The sequence below is a fragment of the Ascaphus truei genome, chromosome 2, assembly GCF_040206685.1.
Source record: "Ascaphus truei isolate aAscTru1 chromosome 2, aAscTru1.hap1, whole genome shotgun sequence".
NCBI classification, from domain to species: domain Eukaryota; kingdom Metazoa; phylum Chordata; class Amphibia; order Anura; family Ascaphidae; genus Ascaphus; species Ascaphus truei.
In genome coordinates this window covers 366,878,312-366,898,051 of record NC_134484.1, presented here as the reverse complement: position 1 = coordinate 366,898,051, position 19,740 = coordinate 366,878,312, and the positions used below count along the sequence as shown (strand labels likewise).

General features: G+C 42.7%; 1 protein-coding gene across 1 annotated transcript in view; it reads right to left on the bottom strand.

Moving 5' to 3' along the window:
* Nucleotides 1–11,685, bottom strand: part of CMC1 (C-X9-C motif containing 1) — a 48,998-nt gene extending 37,313 nt beyond the window's left edge. The window contains exons 1-2 of the mRNA XM_075586997.1: nucleotides 11,519–11,685; nucleotides 3,919–4,011 (exon numbers count right to left, since the gene is read on the bottom strand). Coding sequence (XP_075443112.1) covers nucleotides 3,919–4,011; nucleotides 11,519–11,537 — 112 coding nt within the window. The 5' untranslated portion in view covers nucleotides 11,538–11,685. The remainder of the gene's footprint in view (nucleotides 1–3,918; nucleotides 4,012–11,518) is intronic.
* Nucleotides 11,686–19,740: the final 8,055 nt, after the last annotated feature.

The following is a 19,740-nucleotide window of genomic DNA, read 5'->3' as shown; positions in this document are numbered from 1 at the left end:
TCCTCCAGCTCCACCCTCCGGTCAGGTGAACGTTGGATCCCGGCGCCGATAGGAAGGAGACCTGTGTATATGGATTAAATACCCTTTTTTTTTCAATCTATTTGTAGTGCTGGGTCTCCTTCCCTGGTAATTTCATTTTGGTGAAGTATTTTATATATAGGGGAAGAGGGAACAAGAGACAACAAGGCATTACAGGGAGGGGTGAAAAACAAAAGTAATGTTTAATTAATAACATTTAAGATCTGCTAGATCGGCGTATGTTACCCCTGAAGATGCCGTTGAGGTGAAACGCGGAGGGCGACTGCGCAAGAGTAGAGATTGAGCACCCAATTGACAGGTGAAGCCGGCACCTACAGTTGAGAGAGCCAAGATTGCACGAGAAGTGAACAGTAGGACACGTGATGCGGAACTGCACTCTAACTGCGAGCGGTACATTGTGCAGACGCCGGAGGATAGGGACACACAGAGCTGAGTGTGAGAAACTTTGTCAGAAAAAACACCTGTCAGAACTGCACACAAATAATTTTTAATCCACGAGTGTGATACCTATGTGTATGTTTTCTAGTAGTTTTTATTAAATAATGTTTCACTATGTATGTCTCCTATCATTATCTTCCCTGCATGGAATCCTTTTGAAACGGAGGTCAATTACACCACAGACAAGTATCTCGGTCCTGTGACTGAATGGAGGTGTAACTCAGGTCATAAGGACAGGCGATTCCATCTGAGACAACATCACTGAAGATGCGGCTTCCTATTGGCCCATATGACCAGGGGGCTTTAAACCTGTTGAGATACCGGCAACACCTGAGGTAAGGAGCTCAGGAAGCAAGGGGTCCCAGGAGCTGAAATTAACAGGGTTCAGCACCGGAGACCCCCTGCTTCAATCCTACATAAATATATATTTAAAAAAAAGTATCAGCAGTGCTGCTACTCTCTCCCTATTGCCACCCCCTGAAATCTGTCAACCCTAGGCGGTGCCTTAACTGCTTACCGCCTAGAGATAGGCCTGATTATAGAGCTATTGCATTCTATGTTCTCTCCAGTAAAATTTTCATATATCTACACACAATTGGCTTTCATTTAAATCCTTTGTTAATATACACCTGTTTCTATATCATTCATTCAAACTGCATTTATGTTATATGTATATTGGTTCATATAGCCATATACACTTTGATTCTGTACAAATATTTGTATAAGAACAAAATAATATATATGTGTGTTTTATTAAATATATTTTTTCTTATTTTTATACCCCTTTCCTTTTTCATATGTTAATTTTTTTAATTTATTTTAATTCCACTTGCCCCTTTTTCACTTACCACCATTTAGGTGAGTGAATATCTCCATCATTACAGGGTTACCTTTACCCCGAGATACATGTTTGGCATAGTAATAATAGTTATACTAGATTATTTCTGCATATTTTTGCATATATCTAACACACACGTTTTGTATACATTTCATGACAATTCAATGTCTTTATGATATATCATTTAACAATCAACCAACACCTTTTTGTATTTTTGCATTTACTTCTATAAAAACACCCTCCTATAAGGATGCCAACCAGCACACCAACGCTATCTTGCACCTCTGTGCATATACTGTCCAGTCAGTGGTTCGTTATTCTTGCACTTTAGCTCACTGCCTACGTTTGAGTCAGACCTCTGCCTGATTGCTCATTCATCACAAGGGCAACAAGATTAATTATAATCAAATTCGGAGTTCCTGTATTGCTTGTTCACCGCCACGCCAGCACACCTGCGCGAATTGAGCACGGCCCCTTTCGGGGCAGAGGACACCGACCGGTACAGCCGATTTGGAGTTCTTTCTTTGGACGCTTCACCTTTACCTTTGTGCGGTAAGATGGATCCATTGCCATCGGTTACTACATCTACTTTACCAAAGTCCACATACTGGATAAGCAGATACCACATTTTTATCCTGTAAGCGCACTTGCATCTATTTACTATCCTCAACCTGACTGAATTAATACTGTTTCAGCCACAATTTTATTTTTTATGCACAACTGTGTTCTCATTACCTCCTTATTTTTGTTACATTGTCAAATTTACCTTTTGATACCACACAGTCCATTTTCATGGAGACTGTTTGATACTTTAACTTTTTGTAATAATAAACCAGGATCATGCTATGGGAGTTTGCTCCTCTTTGTCATTCATTTTACAGTGTTACAGTATGTTTGCCTCTTTTCTTTTCTTTCTATCGGTGCTCAAGGGCTTTCTTTTATTGAGGTGATCAGTATCGTTATACCGATGTACTATTATTGCTGACTAACATTCACACATTCTGGGGCTCTTTGCGCTCCTTTGTTTGTGTGTGGTACTTTATGATACAGGCTGGAAACCTGTTCTTTGTGAGCAGCAATACCCAATTTGGACTTAATTGTAGATTAGTACAGTATTATTATTGTATTATTTGAGTGGTTATTTGCGCTTTGTGTATTTATTTTCAACAGGACATAACACAGAGTACAAGTGGGAGGAGGGAGTGGAAGAGGCGGTTACATATGGGGGGGAAGAGGGGTAGGTGACATGAGGGAAGAGGGGGTGACACATGAGGAGGAAGAGGGGGTGACATGGGGGGGCAGTGAGAGACAAGGGGCAGTTAGGGGGAGATGGGGGCAATGGGGTGATTGTCCCTACCTTGCTCTCCAGTCTCCATTGCCAGCACCACATGGATCTCTCAGCAGACAGGGTGCACATTCACGGTACCCTGTGCTGCTTGGGAGCCACCAGGGGTCGCTGGTCCATAGGAGCTCAGGAGAGGAGCTGGTTGAGGGGTGGTCTAGCTTCTCCTCTTCTATGTCTCTATGGTCTCTCTGCAATCAGAGCCATTTTTTTTCCCTTCAGGGGCTGCACATGAAGCGCTTAAGGGCAGCATGTGACCCAGGGCAACAGGTTGGCCACCCCTGTACTAGAGAATACTTACTCCCCACCCTTTCTTTATACCCTTTTTAATTATTTTTTTTATGTATTAAGCTTCCTTGGTTTGCTATAGCAGCCATTTAGGAAGATACACCAATTCCCCTTTTGAAATAGGCGGCCATATTGCATGCACTGGGAAGCAAGATCTAAGCCGATCACAGGAGAACGGATCGATCGCCAGCTTAGATAATTGCATTGCCGTAAAGGCAAGTAGCGGCTGCGTTAAAAAAATAAAATAAAAATAAAAAGGCATTACTCTTTTCTCACATTTTACCCCAACTGCTATATATATATATATATATATATATATATATATACACACATATACACAGGCATACCTCGCATTAGCGTACGCAATGGGACCGGAGCATGTATGTAAAGTGAAAATGTACTTAAAGTGAAGCACTCCCTTTTTCCCACTTTTGATGCATGTACTGTACTGCAATCGTCATATATGTGCATAACTGATGCGAATAACGCATTTGTAACAGGCTCTATAGTCTCCCGCTTGCGCACAGCTTCGGTACAGGTAGGGAGCTGGTATTTCTGTTCAGGACGTACTGACAGGCGCATGCGCGAGCTGCTGTTTGCCTATTGAGCGATATGTCCTTACTCGCGAGTGTACTTAAAGTGAGTGTACTTAAAGCGGGGTATGTATATATATATATATATATATATATATATATATATATATAGAAATATGAGAGAGAGAGAGAGAGAGAGAGAGAGAGAGAGAGAGAGAGAGAGAGAGAGAGAGAGAGAGAGACTATATAAAAACATATTGCTTGGATTTAGACCTTTTTCTGACTGAGAAACCTAAGAAAGCACAGATAAGAGCATAGAATCAAGGAAAGACAAAAACATTTAAATGCATGTGACATAGAAGATGAATACATTTTCACCAAACTTTGAAATCTCCCATTCTGCAGGTAAACAGTCACTAGTAATAATGTTTAATTCTCACCTTGTACATTTTCTGAACAAAGCACCCTGGCCTTTTCCCTCATCATCTTGGGAATAAGGACATCTTTTTCTACATGTCGTAGGCAAGGTTCTTCTGCAGGAAAAAGGGATAACTTTTAAAAACAGAGTAAATAATGCACTTCATTTCTTCCAATGTTGCACTGTTTTTTTATGAACAATGTACAAAACAAATACTCAAGGCAAGATAGGTAATTACCATGTATTAAAAATGTTGGAACTTTGGATATGCCAATTTCAAAATCACATCAGTTTAAGGTAATAAAAAATAGGAAAAGAACCAAAGCTTAAGACTTTTCATTACTCTGTCACTGTGTAGGAATTAATTTTCACCTTCTTCACTGGCTGAATTTCTTAGCCTTTATTTTGCTTTACAACTCTTCCAGTCTCATAATGTACTGGCCTAGAATAAGGATACAAATGCGATGCTATAAATACCCACTGACTACATCAGCGGTGCGCAATCTTTTCTACTCGCGCCCCCTCCTGCTTCCCTCCCTGCTCGCGCCGCCCCCCCCCCCCCCCCTCTAACCTTCTCCTTGGCTCCCGGCGTCAAATAACGCCGTGGGGTCACGTGACGTCACATTGCCACGCCAACGTGACATCATTTGATGCCGCGTTGCCATGGCGACGCGTCGCTGAAGAGAAGGTAAGTTGCAGAGGCCTCATGCGATCCACTGGCATTAATTTAAATGCTCTGGGGGAAGAGCGCAGGGTCCCTGCAACTGCTGCCCCCCCACCCCCCCACCCTGGATAAAAAGTACTTGGTATAAAAATCAATCATAATGTAATTTCATTCAGTCTTGCTTTTTAAAAACGGAGTCTTTTCTCTCTCCTAGGGAATGTTTTTTTTTTTAAATGATACATGTAATCATATATTAAAAAGATGCATGAGCCATTAAGCTTGACTCTGACAGTCTCCTACTTTTTGCCTGTATTCCCTCTTGTGCTGACCCATCTTCAACAAATATATCCAGCAGATTTGGAAGGTGGTAAAAAAATTATATATTTTTTTATTTATGTGTTCTATAACATACACTATTAATCTATTGCTATTGCCTGGAAACTGAAGAGTAATCGTTTTGCGTCCACGTGAGTAAATATATTGAAGGTAATATAAACATGTAACATTTCTTACTAAACAAAAATGTGTCTCTGAAGTTTTACATAGTCAGACTGAGGCCGTGCCTATCGTGCTGTCGATGGCGACGGCAACACGGCGGGTGACGTCACCCGTCGCCGTCGCAACCGGCGAAAGTTATGTTTTGCCAGGCGGCAGGGTCACGGGATTCCGGCAATTTGATTTGTTCAAGGGCCGTCACATGATGCAACAGCCCTTGAAAAATCCAATTTTGCCGGCTTCCAGTTTCCGCGACGGCGACGCACTATAAGCACACGCGGTGGCAGCAATGTATTTGTTTTCGGTCGATGGCGTGTCGCCGGCACTATAAGCGGCCTAAGGGGCTGAGGTATCAATGCAAATTTGGAGCAAAGTTGACGCTAATTGCATAATTTTCACCTTGCATAAATGTATCAAAGTCTTTTGCACTGTGTGTGTTGTGTGTGTGTGTGTGTGTGTGTGTGTGTGTGTGTGTGTGTGTGTGTGTGTGTGTGTGTGTGTGTGTGTGTGTGTGTGTATATATATATATATATATATATATATATATATATATATATATAAAAAGCATATATTACCATGAAGCGGCAAAGAGGCGACAGCACTCAGACAGTTTGAAGCAGTATTATGTATTAAACATATAGCACATATCTCCAACGTTTCGATCCCACAGGGGATATATATATATACACACACATACATATATACACACATACATACATACAGTCATGTGAAAAAGAAAGTACACCCTCTTTGAATTCTATGGTTTTACATATCAGGACATAATAACAATCACATAGATTCTCCATTTTGGCTTTCTTTTTGTTAAATAAATCATGACACGGTGTAATAGGTCATGTGTTTTTGTTCATCTGAGATTGTATTTACCTAATTTTTAGACCTGCTAAGGAACAGATGATTGTTATTATGTCCTGATATGTAAAACCATGGAATTCAAAGAGGGTGTACTTTCTTTTTCACATGACTGTGTGTGTGTGTATGTGTATGTGTATATATGTGTATGTGTATGTGTATATATGTGTATGTGTATATATGTGTATGTGTGTGTGTGTGTGTGTGTGTGTGTGTGTGTGTGTGTGTGTGTGTGTGTGTGTGTGTGTGTATCCCCAGGTCTTTAAGTTGCAGACCAAGCATTATCCATAAACAACTGTGAATTACATTTTTAATGTATTATAATGTAACAAGCATTTTTTGTTTCTAAAGCAGCAATTTACAAAGTCACAACCCCTTCCTATTCTGAAACAGGCTCTGGCACACCGGTTTCTGAGCCCTGCCCTCTCTCTAGCAGTGCACCAATTGAATCTAGTGACTGCCTGGTCACATGATCTTCCCCACTGAACTTTGTGTCTTTGGTCCTCTTCTGCCGCACTAACAGCCATTTAGTGAAACTCCGATCGATTGTCAACTTAGCTAATTACTTATCATTGTGTGGATTGCATTGATGCACATATTAAAGGGAAAAAAATTATTTAAAAAAACAGCAACTTGAACTGCTGCTTTAAGTGGCATAAACTTGTGGATAAGAATTTCCATTAAGTGAAGGAAACACTTTTACATTTGACGCAAACAGAAAATCAAGCATTGCTTCAAATCAAACTTCTATTCACATTTTCCTAATGTTGATACACCGCCCCCCCCCTCCCCCCAGATTATATGTAAAGTAATCTGCACACTTGCTAACTCAACAAGGAAAGTTTTCATTTCATGATACATCTCAAGTCACAAGAAAGTTAGTTACTAGTCTATACCTGATTATTTCTGACCTATTACATCTATTTTTCTCCATAGTCATGGATAAGTGGCATGGCAAATACTTTAAGCAACTTTTAATACAAAAATGTCTTCAAAGAGGAAAGCACATTCTCTTCGGATTTTCTAAAATTCTGTTATGCTATTAACAAGCAAGTATAACATGCCAGGGTAAAAGATCAACAAAATCTCCATCTACTGTATTGCATCTTAAGTGTTTAATAGTAACTATAAAATAGTAGTGTTTAGATAGTAGTAGTCTTTTCATCGGTCATGACTTCACTGATAATCTGCTTACTTTGATGAAAGGCCTTAAAACAATGCAGTGAAAAGATAGAGAAGCTAATGACTAAATTCTTACAGAAGTCTCTTGCAGGGAAATTTGAGTTTGCATAGAAGACTGACTTGGTACTAAGGTGTCCGGATCATTTCATTTACATAACCTAGGCCCTAATATACACAATACCCCTCTATTGCAGGGTGCTCAAGTTCAGTCCTTAATCACTAGATTGCTAACATACTGTCGCGTACAGCACACCTGTAAGTACATGACCTGAATATGGGACAAGGGTTAATGCACAGCTCTATAGCATGCCCACTTTTCACCTTCCGCAAAGGTCCCTCAAATGAACAATATCTCCCCTCAATACGTCATCTATCACGAACAGCACACTTCTGAGCACGTGATTAATACACATGGCTAATATAGTCAACTCACCTTTCTCCCCCGCAAGGTACTTTCAATTCATTAATATTAACCCTTACTAGATTGCAATCATATCTATCCGCTGCTATCACCCCAGATATATGCAAATAAAAAATATATGTGTGTGTGTGCGCGCACCAGGGTGTAAAGTCTCTGTTCATTTTTTTTTTTTTTAAATGCACTTAACACATAAATCTGTTGTAGCAAAATGTGTTTATGTGTGTATTTTACTCTCCAGAAAAGCGTGCAACCAGTTCAATCAGAGCCCAAAGCATTACTTTTTAAATTTTGGCTTTAATATACGAAAAGACCATGCTTAGATAACAGAAAAAGATTATTATTATAAGAACATACTGTTACAATAAATGCAGACTTTTCTTAAAATCAACAGATAAAACAAACAGAAATCCCTATACAGTACGTTACCATGTCATAGGTTCTATCCCAGAGAGGACACTGGAGTAGAAGATAATACACGTGTTCTGATCCCAAAACACCCCTCTGTTGAATTCTGATTTTCTATTCAAACATGCCAACATTTATACCCAGAACTTCTTGCATTGAAACACACATAAAACCCACCCATGTCGTAAATTAGCTCTCCTGACATTTTTATGACTTGGAAAAAAAACCTCTTTTGATGTTTAAAAAGTCTTGACTTGACATATAAAAGGCCTCATAACTTAATTTCTCTAATACTTAAATAGATACAATCTTCACTGTTGTGTCTGTGTACTTCACATACAGGCCTGCAAATTTGACAGCGTAACAACTATTTTTGAAAGAGAAACAGTTATCTGTCTTTGGCACCTCTTACTCATGCAGTGGGTGGTATGACTTGATTTGAATAATCGCAACAGTGACAGATATTCATTTGTTACTCTTATGAATAGATGCAGGGCCGCCGACAGGGGGGGACAGCCGGGACTTCTGTCCCGAGCCTGGCCAGTCAAAGGGCCCGGCCTCCCTGCCATTAACCCTACAATTTCCTCTCTACAGGCAAGACGGACCCAACCATTTGCTGGCTTCCGCCCCCCTCCCTTCCCTTCTGCAGAACTGACGGGTCCTCCCCTTTGCTCGGCACTGCCCATCTATCCCTCCCTTCCCCAGCCCCTTTGGCGGGCCTCTGTGGACCTGCTGGGCTCTGCCTTGTACTCGCCATGTTGCTCCAGCAGGCCCAGCCAAGTGCCCCAGGTAAGCCCACAGGCCCCTTACCCTACCCAAGGGGGGAGGGGTCCTATTTGTGTGTTTGGGGAGAGGTGTCGTGTGGGTGTTTGGGGAGGGGAGCTTATTGTGTGTGTGTATATTGGGGAGGGGGTTATTGAGTGTGAGGGGGGGGGGAGAAATACATGGGGGGAGGGACAGGTTGGGAGAGGTGGTGGTGTGAGAGAGGAGGGGAAGGAAAGGGTGACGGGGGAGTGTAGGGGGGGTGAGCGAGGTTTGTGAGATGGGGGAAGGGGGGGGTGGATTCTCACAAGGCCGCCGACATGTGTCTTAGGCCCTTAGAATGCTGTCTGCACCCCTAAATAGATGTCATCACATGGTTTCCTCATTTTTAATAAAGTCCTCCAACTAAGTGGTGACCTGTTTGTCACCTCTCTCTGTGACGGACAAGTGATCATTCAAGAAAGTTACAGCTATGAGGCTGACAGCCCAGGATCTGGCTATCGTCTATAGCCTTCTAAGGCTTGGTCCCCGCTAGCTACTGCATCGACCGCTATGGCGGGCACTGCGAGGAAATTAGCCTACTCCTCAAATGGGGCCGGGCTCGCTGCGAGGGGTGGGCATCACGATGCGCGGTGCGTTTTTCCAGGAGACTGAAAAATTGAGATGAGACCTAGCGATGGAGCGCTAGGCCACGCCCCCGGCGGTTCAGTCAATGAGGGCGAACCAGCTGGGTGACGTCATGGCCACCCCCCCCCGTCTTTCCCCCGCAGCTCACTGCAGACCGGGGAACTCAGCTGCATGCCCCGCCTGCCTGGCAGGCGCGCGTGCAGCGCAGCCGTAGCCTAAACGACACACATTTAACTTTTAGCGGGCCATCAGTGATAGTTTCCCCCTCCAATTAAGCCCTATTTGAAGATCAGCAGACACAGGAAGGGTCTTGACATGTCATAAACCCAATTTCTTGTATTTTTAACATAACACCTAACCAACGTTAACCCTTGAAGCCCCAGATTGATTAAAATACTTAATATTCCGCGCCATTTTTATTACACATACTAAACAAGTTTTACTGATAATTAAGGCTGGGCTAATTGGTTAAGTATATGTTCATTAGAGAAATCTTGACAACCTAGACCCCAAGGACTTAACTTGAGCACCCTTGCTCTAGTGAAAGAATATGAAAGGAACCAATCTGTGTTGCTTTGGTATCTGGGGAAACCTCAGTGAAAATAAACATTGTGCACTTCACAGTGATTCAAGGTATTTCTATGAAATTCCGTTAGTCATCTATATCTCCATCTTAGTAAAGAAAGCAGAACTCAAAAGTAACCTCAAAACACATGCAATGCATATTACTAAAATGTGAATTATGAGTTCTACCTGCTGCCACTGCCCTTTAACCCACAATAAAAAGGAGTAGCTCAGTGGTAACGGCACTCTCTTTGAACCCGGTGAATTCAGTTTGAATCCCAGTTTCAGCAGTTTCCATGTGACCTTGGGCAAGTCACAATCTCCGTGACTCAGGCCCCAAAAACTAGATTGTAAATTACACGGCATAGGGACTGCTCTACGTTATAGTGCCTGCAGATTTCTATGTACAGAACGGCATAAAATACATTCGTCTGCTTTCCCCAGTGGACAGCGGCAGTATAAAAACATGTGTATACTATTAGGGTTGACCTGATAAATACAGAAATCTTTTATGAATATTTACATAGATCACGGGGTGTTTGAAAACTCTTGAAAAATTCAACTCGTTTTTAAAAGTATTATGATTTGCGATATTACGGGTCTGAAGTTGGATTGCAAAAACTGATTCAACAATTGTTCAATAATGTACCGTGGCTTGCCCTTGTGTACCCTGTCACCCCCATAGTATAATAGTTCCACCTGTTTATAAATCCTACCAGTGCTTTTCAGCCATTTGATATTGGATTAGGCCTACCAGATTTATTTATTTATCAAATATTTTACCAGGAAGTAATACATTGAGAGTTACCTCTCGTTTTCAAGTATGTCCTGGGCACAGAGTTAAGACAAATAATACATGAGGCAGAGGCAAAATTAACAAGATTTCATTTAGTGGAATCAGGATAAAACAATCCGTGTGCATCCTAAAAGCAGCAAAATATTCTACATCCCTTGATTTGATAACTTTAATATTGCAAGGTTTGAGATTTCTATATTAAGTTTCACTACAAACATACCTTATTATTAAATAGCAAGACTTTAAATAGATTAAAATAACATATACATTATCATGTATACTGGGAGGTTTCAAAGGAAATTTCTTTAGGCTCTGGGTCATTTCCTATGGGGACAAAGTTAATATTTAATAATAATAATAAAAAAACAATTATTTTATTCCATAAAGGACATTTTTTTTCTCCCTTTCTGTACAAGACACACACACACACCAGACAGAAAAATTATCACACACAAATCTTTCATCCTAACTAATTAGGAACCACTTCTCCCACTAGACATTGAACCATTTTTCTTTTTGTTAACTTTTACTTTCTTTTATCAAGTATCTGTTACTTTAAGTTCCTGGAGGACATCTTACATTTTCACACACACATTACAAAAGAATAATTATAATGCTCTACTTGTTCACTGAACAGAGCAATGCCACCCTCGTCACATTTAAGGATTTAACACCCATTATTACCTTGCAGGAACTGCACAGGGGGCTGGGGAGAAGTCAAATAGGAACTAGGGATGACAATGCCATCACTGCAGCAGTTAGCACCGGCCGTATGACACACTCATTTGTTCATATACTATTGATTAAATATATGTACATTTCCGGGCTGCGCTTACCCGGTTTGACAGGATCCATGGGGGAAAAACGTTAAATAAAACCTATTATTTGCAATAAATAAATACTTCCCTGCAGAGGCTACACCATCACTGAGTAGGGAAGAGGTGCACTAAAAGCGTGCACACAACCTTGCTTGGGTCATGTTGCCCCGCCCCGGCATATGGGCATGTAGTTCCGGGGACACACGTGAGCCGGGCTGGGGAGTGAAGGAGGGGGAGACTGGAATCTCATTCTGCTCCAGCCCCGAGCCGCTGCTGTGTCGCAGCATAGCCTGTGATGATGGTCAGCGCAGCGCTGCTAGAGCAGAGTCCTGACCTCCAGCGACTCTGCGCGGCAGCTTTGTATCTGTATGGGTTTACCTGTGTTTCTTTAGATGATTTAATAAAAGTAGCTGCACTGTGCCTGACTTCAAAACATTGAGGAGGTCTACTTACGAAGAGAAAGTGGAACACTTCTGGGGTAGATAAAAACTGCACATGGGTTAAAGTAAAGAAAAAATGCTATTATCTTTGATACTTGTGGTGCAGTTAGTTTTGCCCCAGAATTGCTCTGCCATTAAACCTCTTGACAAAACGCGCTGGACCTCATTTATTTTAAAGGATTGTGGAATATTTGTGCTTTAGTAATGCAACAGCAAGAGATTGAGTCCTTTATAAATAAGTACATCTTTAAAAAGAAAGTAAAAGTGTGGTACTCTCTTTTACATTTCCAAATGTAAAATACTGGTAATCTGTATCGCCTATAATACACCGAGTACAGCCTGTTTCTGTGAGTGCCCCATTGCCACTGTATCTTCTTGTTCTACTTTCCCCTGTCACTGTTTGCACATGTCACCGTCTGCCCATTGTCCTGTCTGTCGTTATTCAAAAGTGAACAATGAACAATATTAATCACAAATCAAACATGACTTATGAACAGGCAGGATGGACAGAACATATGAAGAAGATAAACAATCAAAATACGGAAAAAAATCTCAGCATTGTAAAAATGTTCTCTCAAATCTCAGCATCAAGCCCTTATATTGTTGGGTTACATATAATCTCCAGTCGTATTAAAAGAAGCAGAGTCGGTATGAGTAGCTAAATCTCTGAGGCCTCTAAATATAGCAAAACCATATGTAACTGGTTTTAGAGGTTACCTTCAGCGTCCTTGTTCACGTGCAGAGAGGTTTACTAGCTGTCTTTATTGTAAACTTAGATGGATGAGCACTTTTTTCATTATTCTCGCTGTAATGGGTGTTTGCAGCAAATCACTTTGGTAGGTATTTGGTAAGAATTAGGAGATCTGAAACCTGAGTTACTGGAGTACTGCAAATGATGGGGATGGAAGAAGTGAAGGTGAGAAAGGGTGAAACGCAGACATGGAAAGGGTTTGGGAATTAAGGGATTAACCCTTTTGTTACAGGAGGGATATATAAGTCGCACAGGGAGGGTGTGACAGTGCTCGTCTAAAATCAGGAAGCGGACCCGCAGGGCTGAGGTAGGGATACAGAATAACCGACCAGTGCCCAGGGACAGAGTCCTGTTAGAGTATCCGAAGTCGGTAAGCAGGCAGGAGGTCAGGGGAGGCAGAAAGCAGCGAGGTTGGGGTCAGCAACAAGGGAATCTAAACAAACAAAAGGGTAAGGCGTGATAACGAACTACATACGTAGGAACCTTGCTCGGCGACTCCCACCAGGAACTGCAGCTTTATATAGCAGGCTGTCAGTACACAAAATGGCCAAATTGAGCAGAAAGGACAGGCAACCTGGAAAACCCAAACTGGAAGCCAAATTCGTCACGGATCCAGCAGAATCCCTACAGAGCCCCCCTCTCTAGGAGAGACTTCCGGGCGATCTAAGCTGTCTTGGCAGGAAATATCAGATGAAATGCACGGACCAGTTTGGGGACATGAACATACCTGGATTTGATCCATGAATTCTCTTCGGTCCATAACCCTTCCAATGGATCTCCTGGCCATCCACCAGAAACGGTGTAGGAGGAGGGAGAATAGGAGGAGAGAAAGTGTTCTGGATGAACGGTTTGAGGAGGGAGACATGGAACACTGGAGGTATCCTTAGGTATCCTTAAGTTATCCGGAAGTTCCCGTTTGAACGCCAGCGGGTTGACCTGTTTCAGAATTTTGTAAGGTCCAATGAACTTGTGCCCGAGTTTGGAGGTAGGCAGTTTCAGACGGATATTTTTTTTAGCCAGCCAAACCTGATCTCCGACTTGAAATGGGGGAGGTGGTCGTCAATGTTTATTAACCTGGGTTTTTTGCTGGAGGGCGGCTTTGGCCAGATTGGTCTTTATCTTCTTCCAGAGTGATTGAAGTTCCTGGATCTTATCTTCCACAGCAGGAACTCCAGAGAGAGGACTGGAAGGAGGAAAGGCAGCAGGGTGGTATCTGTAGGCACAACAGAATGGAGATTCCAGTGTGGAATCATGCTTCATAGAGTTGTGGGAAAACTCAGCCCACGGGAGAAGATCAACCCAGTCGTCGTGTAGTTCAGATACAAAACATCACATTAATTGTTCTAAGGAATGATTGGCCCTTTCTGTGAGTCTGTTGGACTGGGGGTGGTACGAAGAAGAAAAATGAAGGGAGATGCCCATTCTTTGCCTTCCAAAATTTTGAGATGAATTGGGATCCGCGGTCCGAGACTATATCCGTCGGGACTCCATGAAGGCGAAATATCTCCTTAATAAAGATCTCAGATAGTTCTGAAGCTGTGGGTAGCTTCTTGAGGGCAACAAAATGGGCTTGGCATGTGAAGCGATCGACTACTACCAGTATGGTAGTCATACCCCTGGAGGGTGGCAGTTCCATGATAAAATCCATGGATAAGTGGGTCCATGGACGGGTGGGATCTGGTAAGGGTTGGAGCAGCCCACAGGGTAATGTACTGGCCACCAAAAGATTCGTTCAAGGAAATCACGTCTTCCTGACCCCGGGTGACCCGCCATCTTGGAGTTATGAACCCATTGCAACACCTCACTTTGAAATTGGGGGGGAACAAATACAGCTCAACCCCGTTATAGCGCGATTCTCTACAACACGGATCCGCTTATAACGCGGTCAGAGCATGGCTCCCGTTTTTAAAAAGCTAAGCTGCATTTGTTTTGGCAAACTTCCAGGAGTTGCAGAGAGGAATGTCGCATCTTTTCTAGAATGCCTGCAGCTGCTCAGATATTGGCTGTTAACAGATTAATTTTACTTTTTGCCCTTTCATGTACAGTTATGAGGTTCATTTTGGGTTAATTATGGGATTATAAGCAATCAAAATATGTGTAAATGTTTCACAAGATGTGTTATACCTAGTTCCCCACGGCTTCAGTCTTTCACTATGTGGTCAATGTGATTCAATATTGCCAGCGCAACCAAGTACAGCTACTTGATTTACTGTGCAGGGTGAATCCTGGTCATGAGATGAAATGTCTGTTTACATTTAATCTTAGGTACATCTTTGCTAATACACAGGCATTTAACTCTGAAATCTGCACCCATGCTGTCAGAGACTACCTGCCATGAAGAATACATTTGTTGCAGTGGACCATAAAAATAAAAATGAACGTACACATTGAATTGCCTCTCTATCAAATAACTCATTTGTCCAACATGCACTAACATGCCAAACATTGTGACCAATATATAGCCACAGTTATTGCTTTTTCTAATTAATGTATACAATTTGACCATCAATATCATTGCACTTATAGAACATTTTTTTAAACATAGCTTTTGATTAAGCGGACAACTGTCTAAGAAAGTGCTGTGTGCATTTTGAGTCCTTTTCAATTACCCGGAAAATAAAGTAGGATAAATATCATTTGTGAACACACACCTCTTGATTCTGGGCTCGTTCTGCTGCTGCCGGCGCCCCCCCCCCCCCACACTCACATTCACACACACACACACACACACACACACAGATACACTCCCCCTCTGTTGGATGCAGAACCCCTGATTCTTTTTCCCCCGCATCCCCGTTATAACGCAGTGGTAATATGTGGACCACAAGCACCGCGTTATAATGGGGTTCAGCTGTAGTTTAGACGAACGTGTGGGTGTTGGCCAGGATCCTCTGCCAGAGCCTGTGAAATCTGTTGCAGAAGTAAAGATGATACGGTAGAGATGATCTGTGAATATGGAATGATGGGACCCTGCTCTATCTCCTTGGAACCATCAGGAGCCAATTGCCTGGATTGCGCATCTGCCTTGATGTTCTTGGATCCTGGACGATAAGTGATCACGAAGTTGAACCGTGAAGAAGAGAGCACACCTTGCCTGATGCGTCCCGAGTCTCTTTGCTCCTTCAATGTATTTGAGGGTCTTGTGATCTGTAAGGATTGTGATCTGAGAATTTGCCCCCTCAAGCAAATGTCTCCATTCTTCTAGACCCATTTTCATGGCCACAAGTTCCCGATTTCCAACATCATCATTCCTTTCTGCGGCAGAATTTTGTTTTATAAAAGAAGGCACAGAGGTGGAGTTTCCCCTGAAAATCCTTCCTATGAGAAAGGACAGCTCTGGCTGCCAGATCAGATGCATCCACTTCAAGCATGAAAGGTTTTGTAGGATCTGGATGGATCAGCACAGGTGCGGACGAAAAGGCGGAGTTTTTACGGTGATTTTATTTGGGTCTCTGTAATCGATACATGGCCTGAGAGAACCGTCTTTTTTTGGAAACAAAGAAGAAAGGATAACTTGATTTGTGGATAAACTCACGCTGAAGGTTCTCCAAAATGTATTCCTGCATAGCCTTGGTTTCTGGTACCAAAAGGGGGTAAGTGCAGCCTCGAGGAGGGATGGCCCCTGGGAGCAAATCGATGGCACAATCATAAGGTCAGTGTGGTGGTAACCCTTTTGTCTGTTTTTTGTCGAACACATCGGCAAAGTCCTAGTAAAAAACTGGAAGGCATGACGAGGAAGTCTCTGTAGGTAGCCGAACCTCGGAGATCGTGCGAGACACTGGGTGACAGGTTCCATGGCAATGTTGTCCCCAGGCTGTCACTTGAATGGTCAACCAATCGATCTTAGTGTTGTGGTGCCGCAACCAGCAAAGTCCTAGCACCACTGGAGTCAAGGGAGAGCAAATAACATAGAATGTCAGTTTCTCCTTGTGAAGTGCTCCAACCGTAACCAGCAAAGTATTAGTCTCTAGGGTGATGGTCCCAGGTATCAGAGGTCTTCCATCAATGACCACTACCGCTAACGGAATCTCTCTAGTTCAGAGAGGAAGGGAGTGGAGTTCCTCAAATGCGTGGTCAATTAAATTCCCTGTGGCCCTTGAATCCACAAAGCCTGATGGAAGATGGAGGCTGGTCACCAGGAGAGTGAAACTGGCAGGAGCAGCTGTGAAGGTTGTGACGGAGGAGTAGAAGAAATGCCCAGAGAATATTCCCTTATCTTCACTGGGCACTGGAGTTTCCCGATTTAGGACAATTTCGGGCAAAATAACCTTTAAGCCACAGTACAGACACAGCCCCCTGACACATCTCCTAGTTCTCTCCTGCTCAGGTAATTTGGTATCACCTAATTGCATTGGTTCCTCCTCTGAGAGAGGTGTAGTAAGAGGAGTGTGAAAGTGGGGGGCAAGCCAAACTATTGGGGTTTTTGAGGGCCGGTCTCGCTTGGTCTATCGTTCTCGTATCCAGAGATCCATTCGGATACAGAGAGCAATTAATTCCTCCAGGCCCTTGTGGGTGTCCCGGCAAGTCAGTTTGTCCTGCCAAAATACTGCCAGCAGAGCTACATTGTTCCAGCCCATCTCTGCAGCAAGGGTACGGAATTCAATGGCATACTGACTCACAGTGGGGGGTCCTTCCCGCGACCAGGAGCGTCAAAAACTCTTTTGAATGCTTGGAGAAAGTCAGCGGCGTTGTCAATCAGTGGAGATTCGTTTACCCAGTGAAGGGAGGCCCAGGCCAAAGGCTCATCTGTCAGTATGGAAATTACGTAGGCTACCCTGGATCGATGGATGCAGAACATGGAGGGCTGGAGTTTGAACTGGATCCTCTACAAGTCATAGGGTCCTCCATAACGTAGAGGCGTCAGGATCCATTTTTCCCTAGGTGTAGGGGATTACGGAGCTGGCACTGGAGATGCTGCCAGCAATAGTGGTGCAGGGGTAGAACCCACCTGGATTGTATCCAGCCGGACGATAATGTCCTGAAGTCAGCTAGAAATGAGTGCCAGCTGTTGGTTTTGCTGGATGAGGCATGTCTCATGATCTCTGAGTAGTTCCCTTCGGAGAGATACGGCTTGCGTTACCTCAGCAGGGTCCATGTTAGGCCTAGCAAAATGTGACAGTGCTCATCTCTAATCAGGAAGCGGACCCACAGGGTTGAGTTAGGGATGCAGAATAACCGACCGCTCTGGGACAGAGTCCTGTTAGAGTATCCGAAGTCGGCAAGCAGGCAAAGGTCAAGGCTGGTAGCAGTGGTTTAAAGTCCAGTAAACAGGTATAGGTCAGGGAAGGCAGAGAGCAGCGAGGTCGGGGTCACGATCTGAGGTCAGCAACAGGGGAATCCAAACAAACGAAAGGGTAAGGCGTGACAGCGAAGACAACAGAAACTGCATACGTAAGAACCTTGCTCGGCAACTCCCACCAGGAACTGCAGCTTTATATAGCAGGCTGCCAGTACACAAAATGCCAAATTGAGCAAAAAGGACAGGCAACCTGGAAAATCCAAACTGGCAGCAAAACCCGGTACGGATTGAGCAGAATCCTTACAGTGGGTAAGTGAAGGGGTTAAGAGTTAGAGAGGATGAGTTGATACCAGACATACTGCATTGCAGCTCTCACCATCACCTCTCTGCCTCCACACAGACACAGAGCTGCCAGACGCTCCTTCTCCCTCCCTCCCTGCAGTAAGAAGCGCCGCCCACCGGGAGCAGGGAGTGAGAGCAGCCTGCAGCTCCAATCTCTCACAGCGCAGAAAGTTCTGAACTCCTGCTTTCTCCCCCACACTTGTTATGTGCTTAATGGGTAATCCGTCCCTGCACAGCTGAATCCAATGACAGATCGCCTGCAGTAGCCAGGCACTTATTTTAAGATGACAGTTTTCAATTTGACCCACCATGCTTAGTAAATTACAACATCTCATGTCCTAGATGTGGCGGTAATCATGGAAATAAGCTGTAATACTGTAACACATTATACAAAAGGAGTCTCCATCAAAATCCAACACTGGGCTGCTTCCTCAAGTGTAGATGTGTCTACTAATTTTGTATTATTATCCTAAGTTTTGCTACTACTGCAGCATCTGCACTACAAATGTTGCACTATACTGGTGTCACATCTAAGTGATAAAGAATTGCTTGTTGGACTAAAACCAGATCGATGTGAAATACATGTATTCCATTTCTGCTTTCTTTAGAATATAGCCAAAAGAACTGACTGATATGTAGCAATTATTCTTTATTAGACTTTAGACTTTAAGTATTGTATGTGTCTTCGAATATGCTATTATTGTATTTGTGATGGGCATTGTTATAGGAGAGCTGTATGAATGTGGGTATTCTTGGTGATAAAGTGGGAAATTACATTTCAGGGAGTTTTGTACCCATGAACAGTTTTATTGATGCAATTCAGCAAAGCAAATATTAATTTAATGTTGTGGTGACCTAAAAGACTTATTAATGTGAGCAGTTTATAGTGTGAGTATTTCTATGGATTTATCAGGCCTATAATGGAATTTAGTTTGAGCCCATGTGCAATTCAACAGGCAAATCCAAATGTTGTGTTGGTGCATTTCAAGAACTAATCATAGCCTCAAAGTCATGTTTTCATTGCATGCATTGTACCAAACTTGTTTTGTGGGGCTCTTTATGCTACTTCAGCAGTAGAAGCTGGAGTCCAATATAGACCTAAGGTAAATTCTGCTGACAAATCGGATATCATATGAATAACTTACTTGCAATACAGTACTCATGTCCACCACAGTTTAAATCAAGTATAATACAATATGACTAAATAAACAGGTAGGGGATGAGATGGAAAAGAAGAAGCAGGCATTTCGATTCTTAAAGTCTAAAGGGACGGAGGCATCATATCAGAATTATAAGATATAAAAAACGATTTTTTTAGAAAGCAAGACCAACCCTATTTTAATTACCTTAAGAACAAAAAGATTAGAAAAAAGAACAGATGACCATTTTAGTGTGAGATGGGCAGGCAGATTACTGGACATAAGGAAAGAGCAGAGGCATTAAACAAATTATTTACCTTTGTATTTAC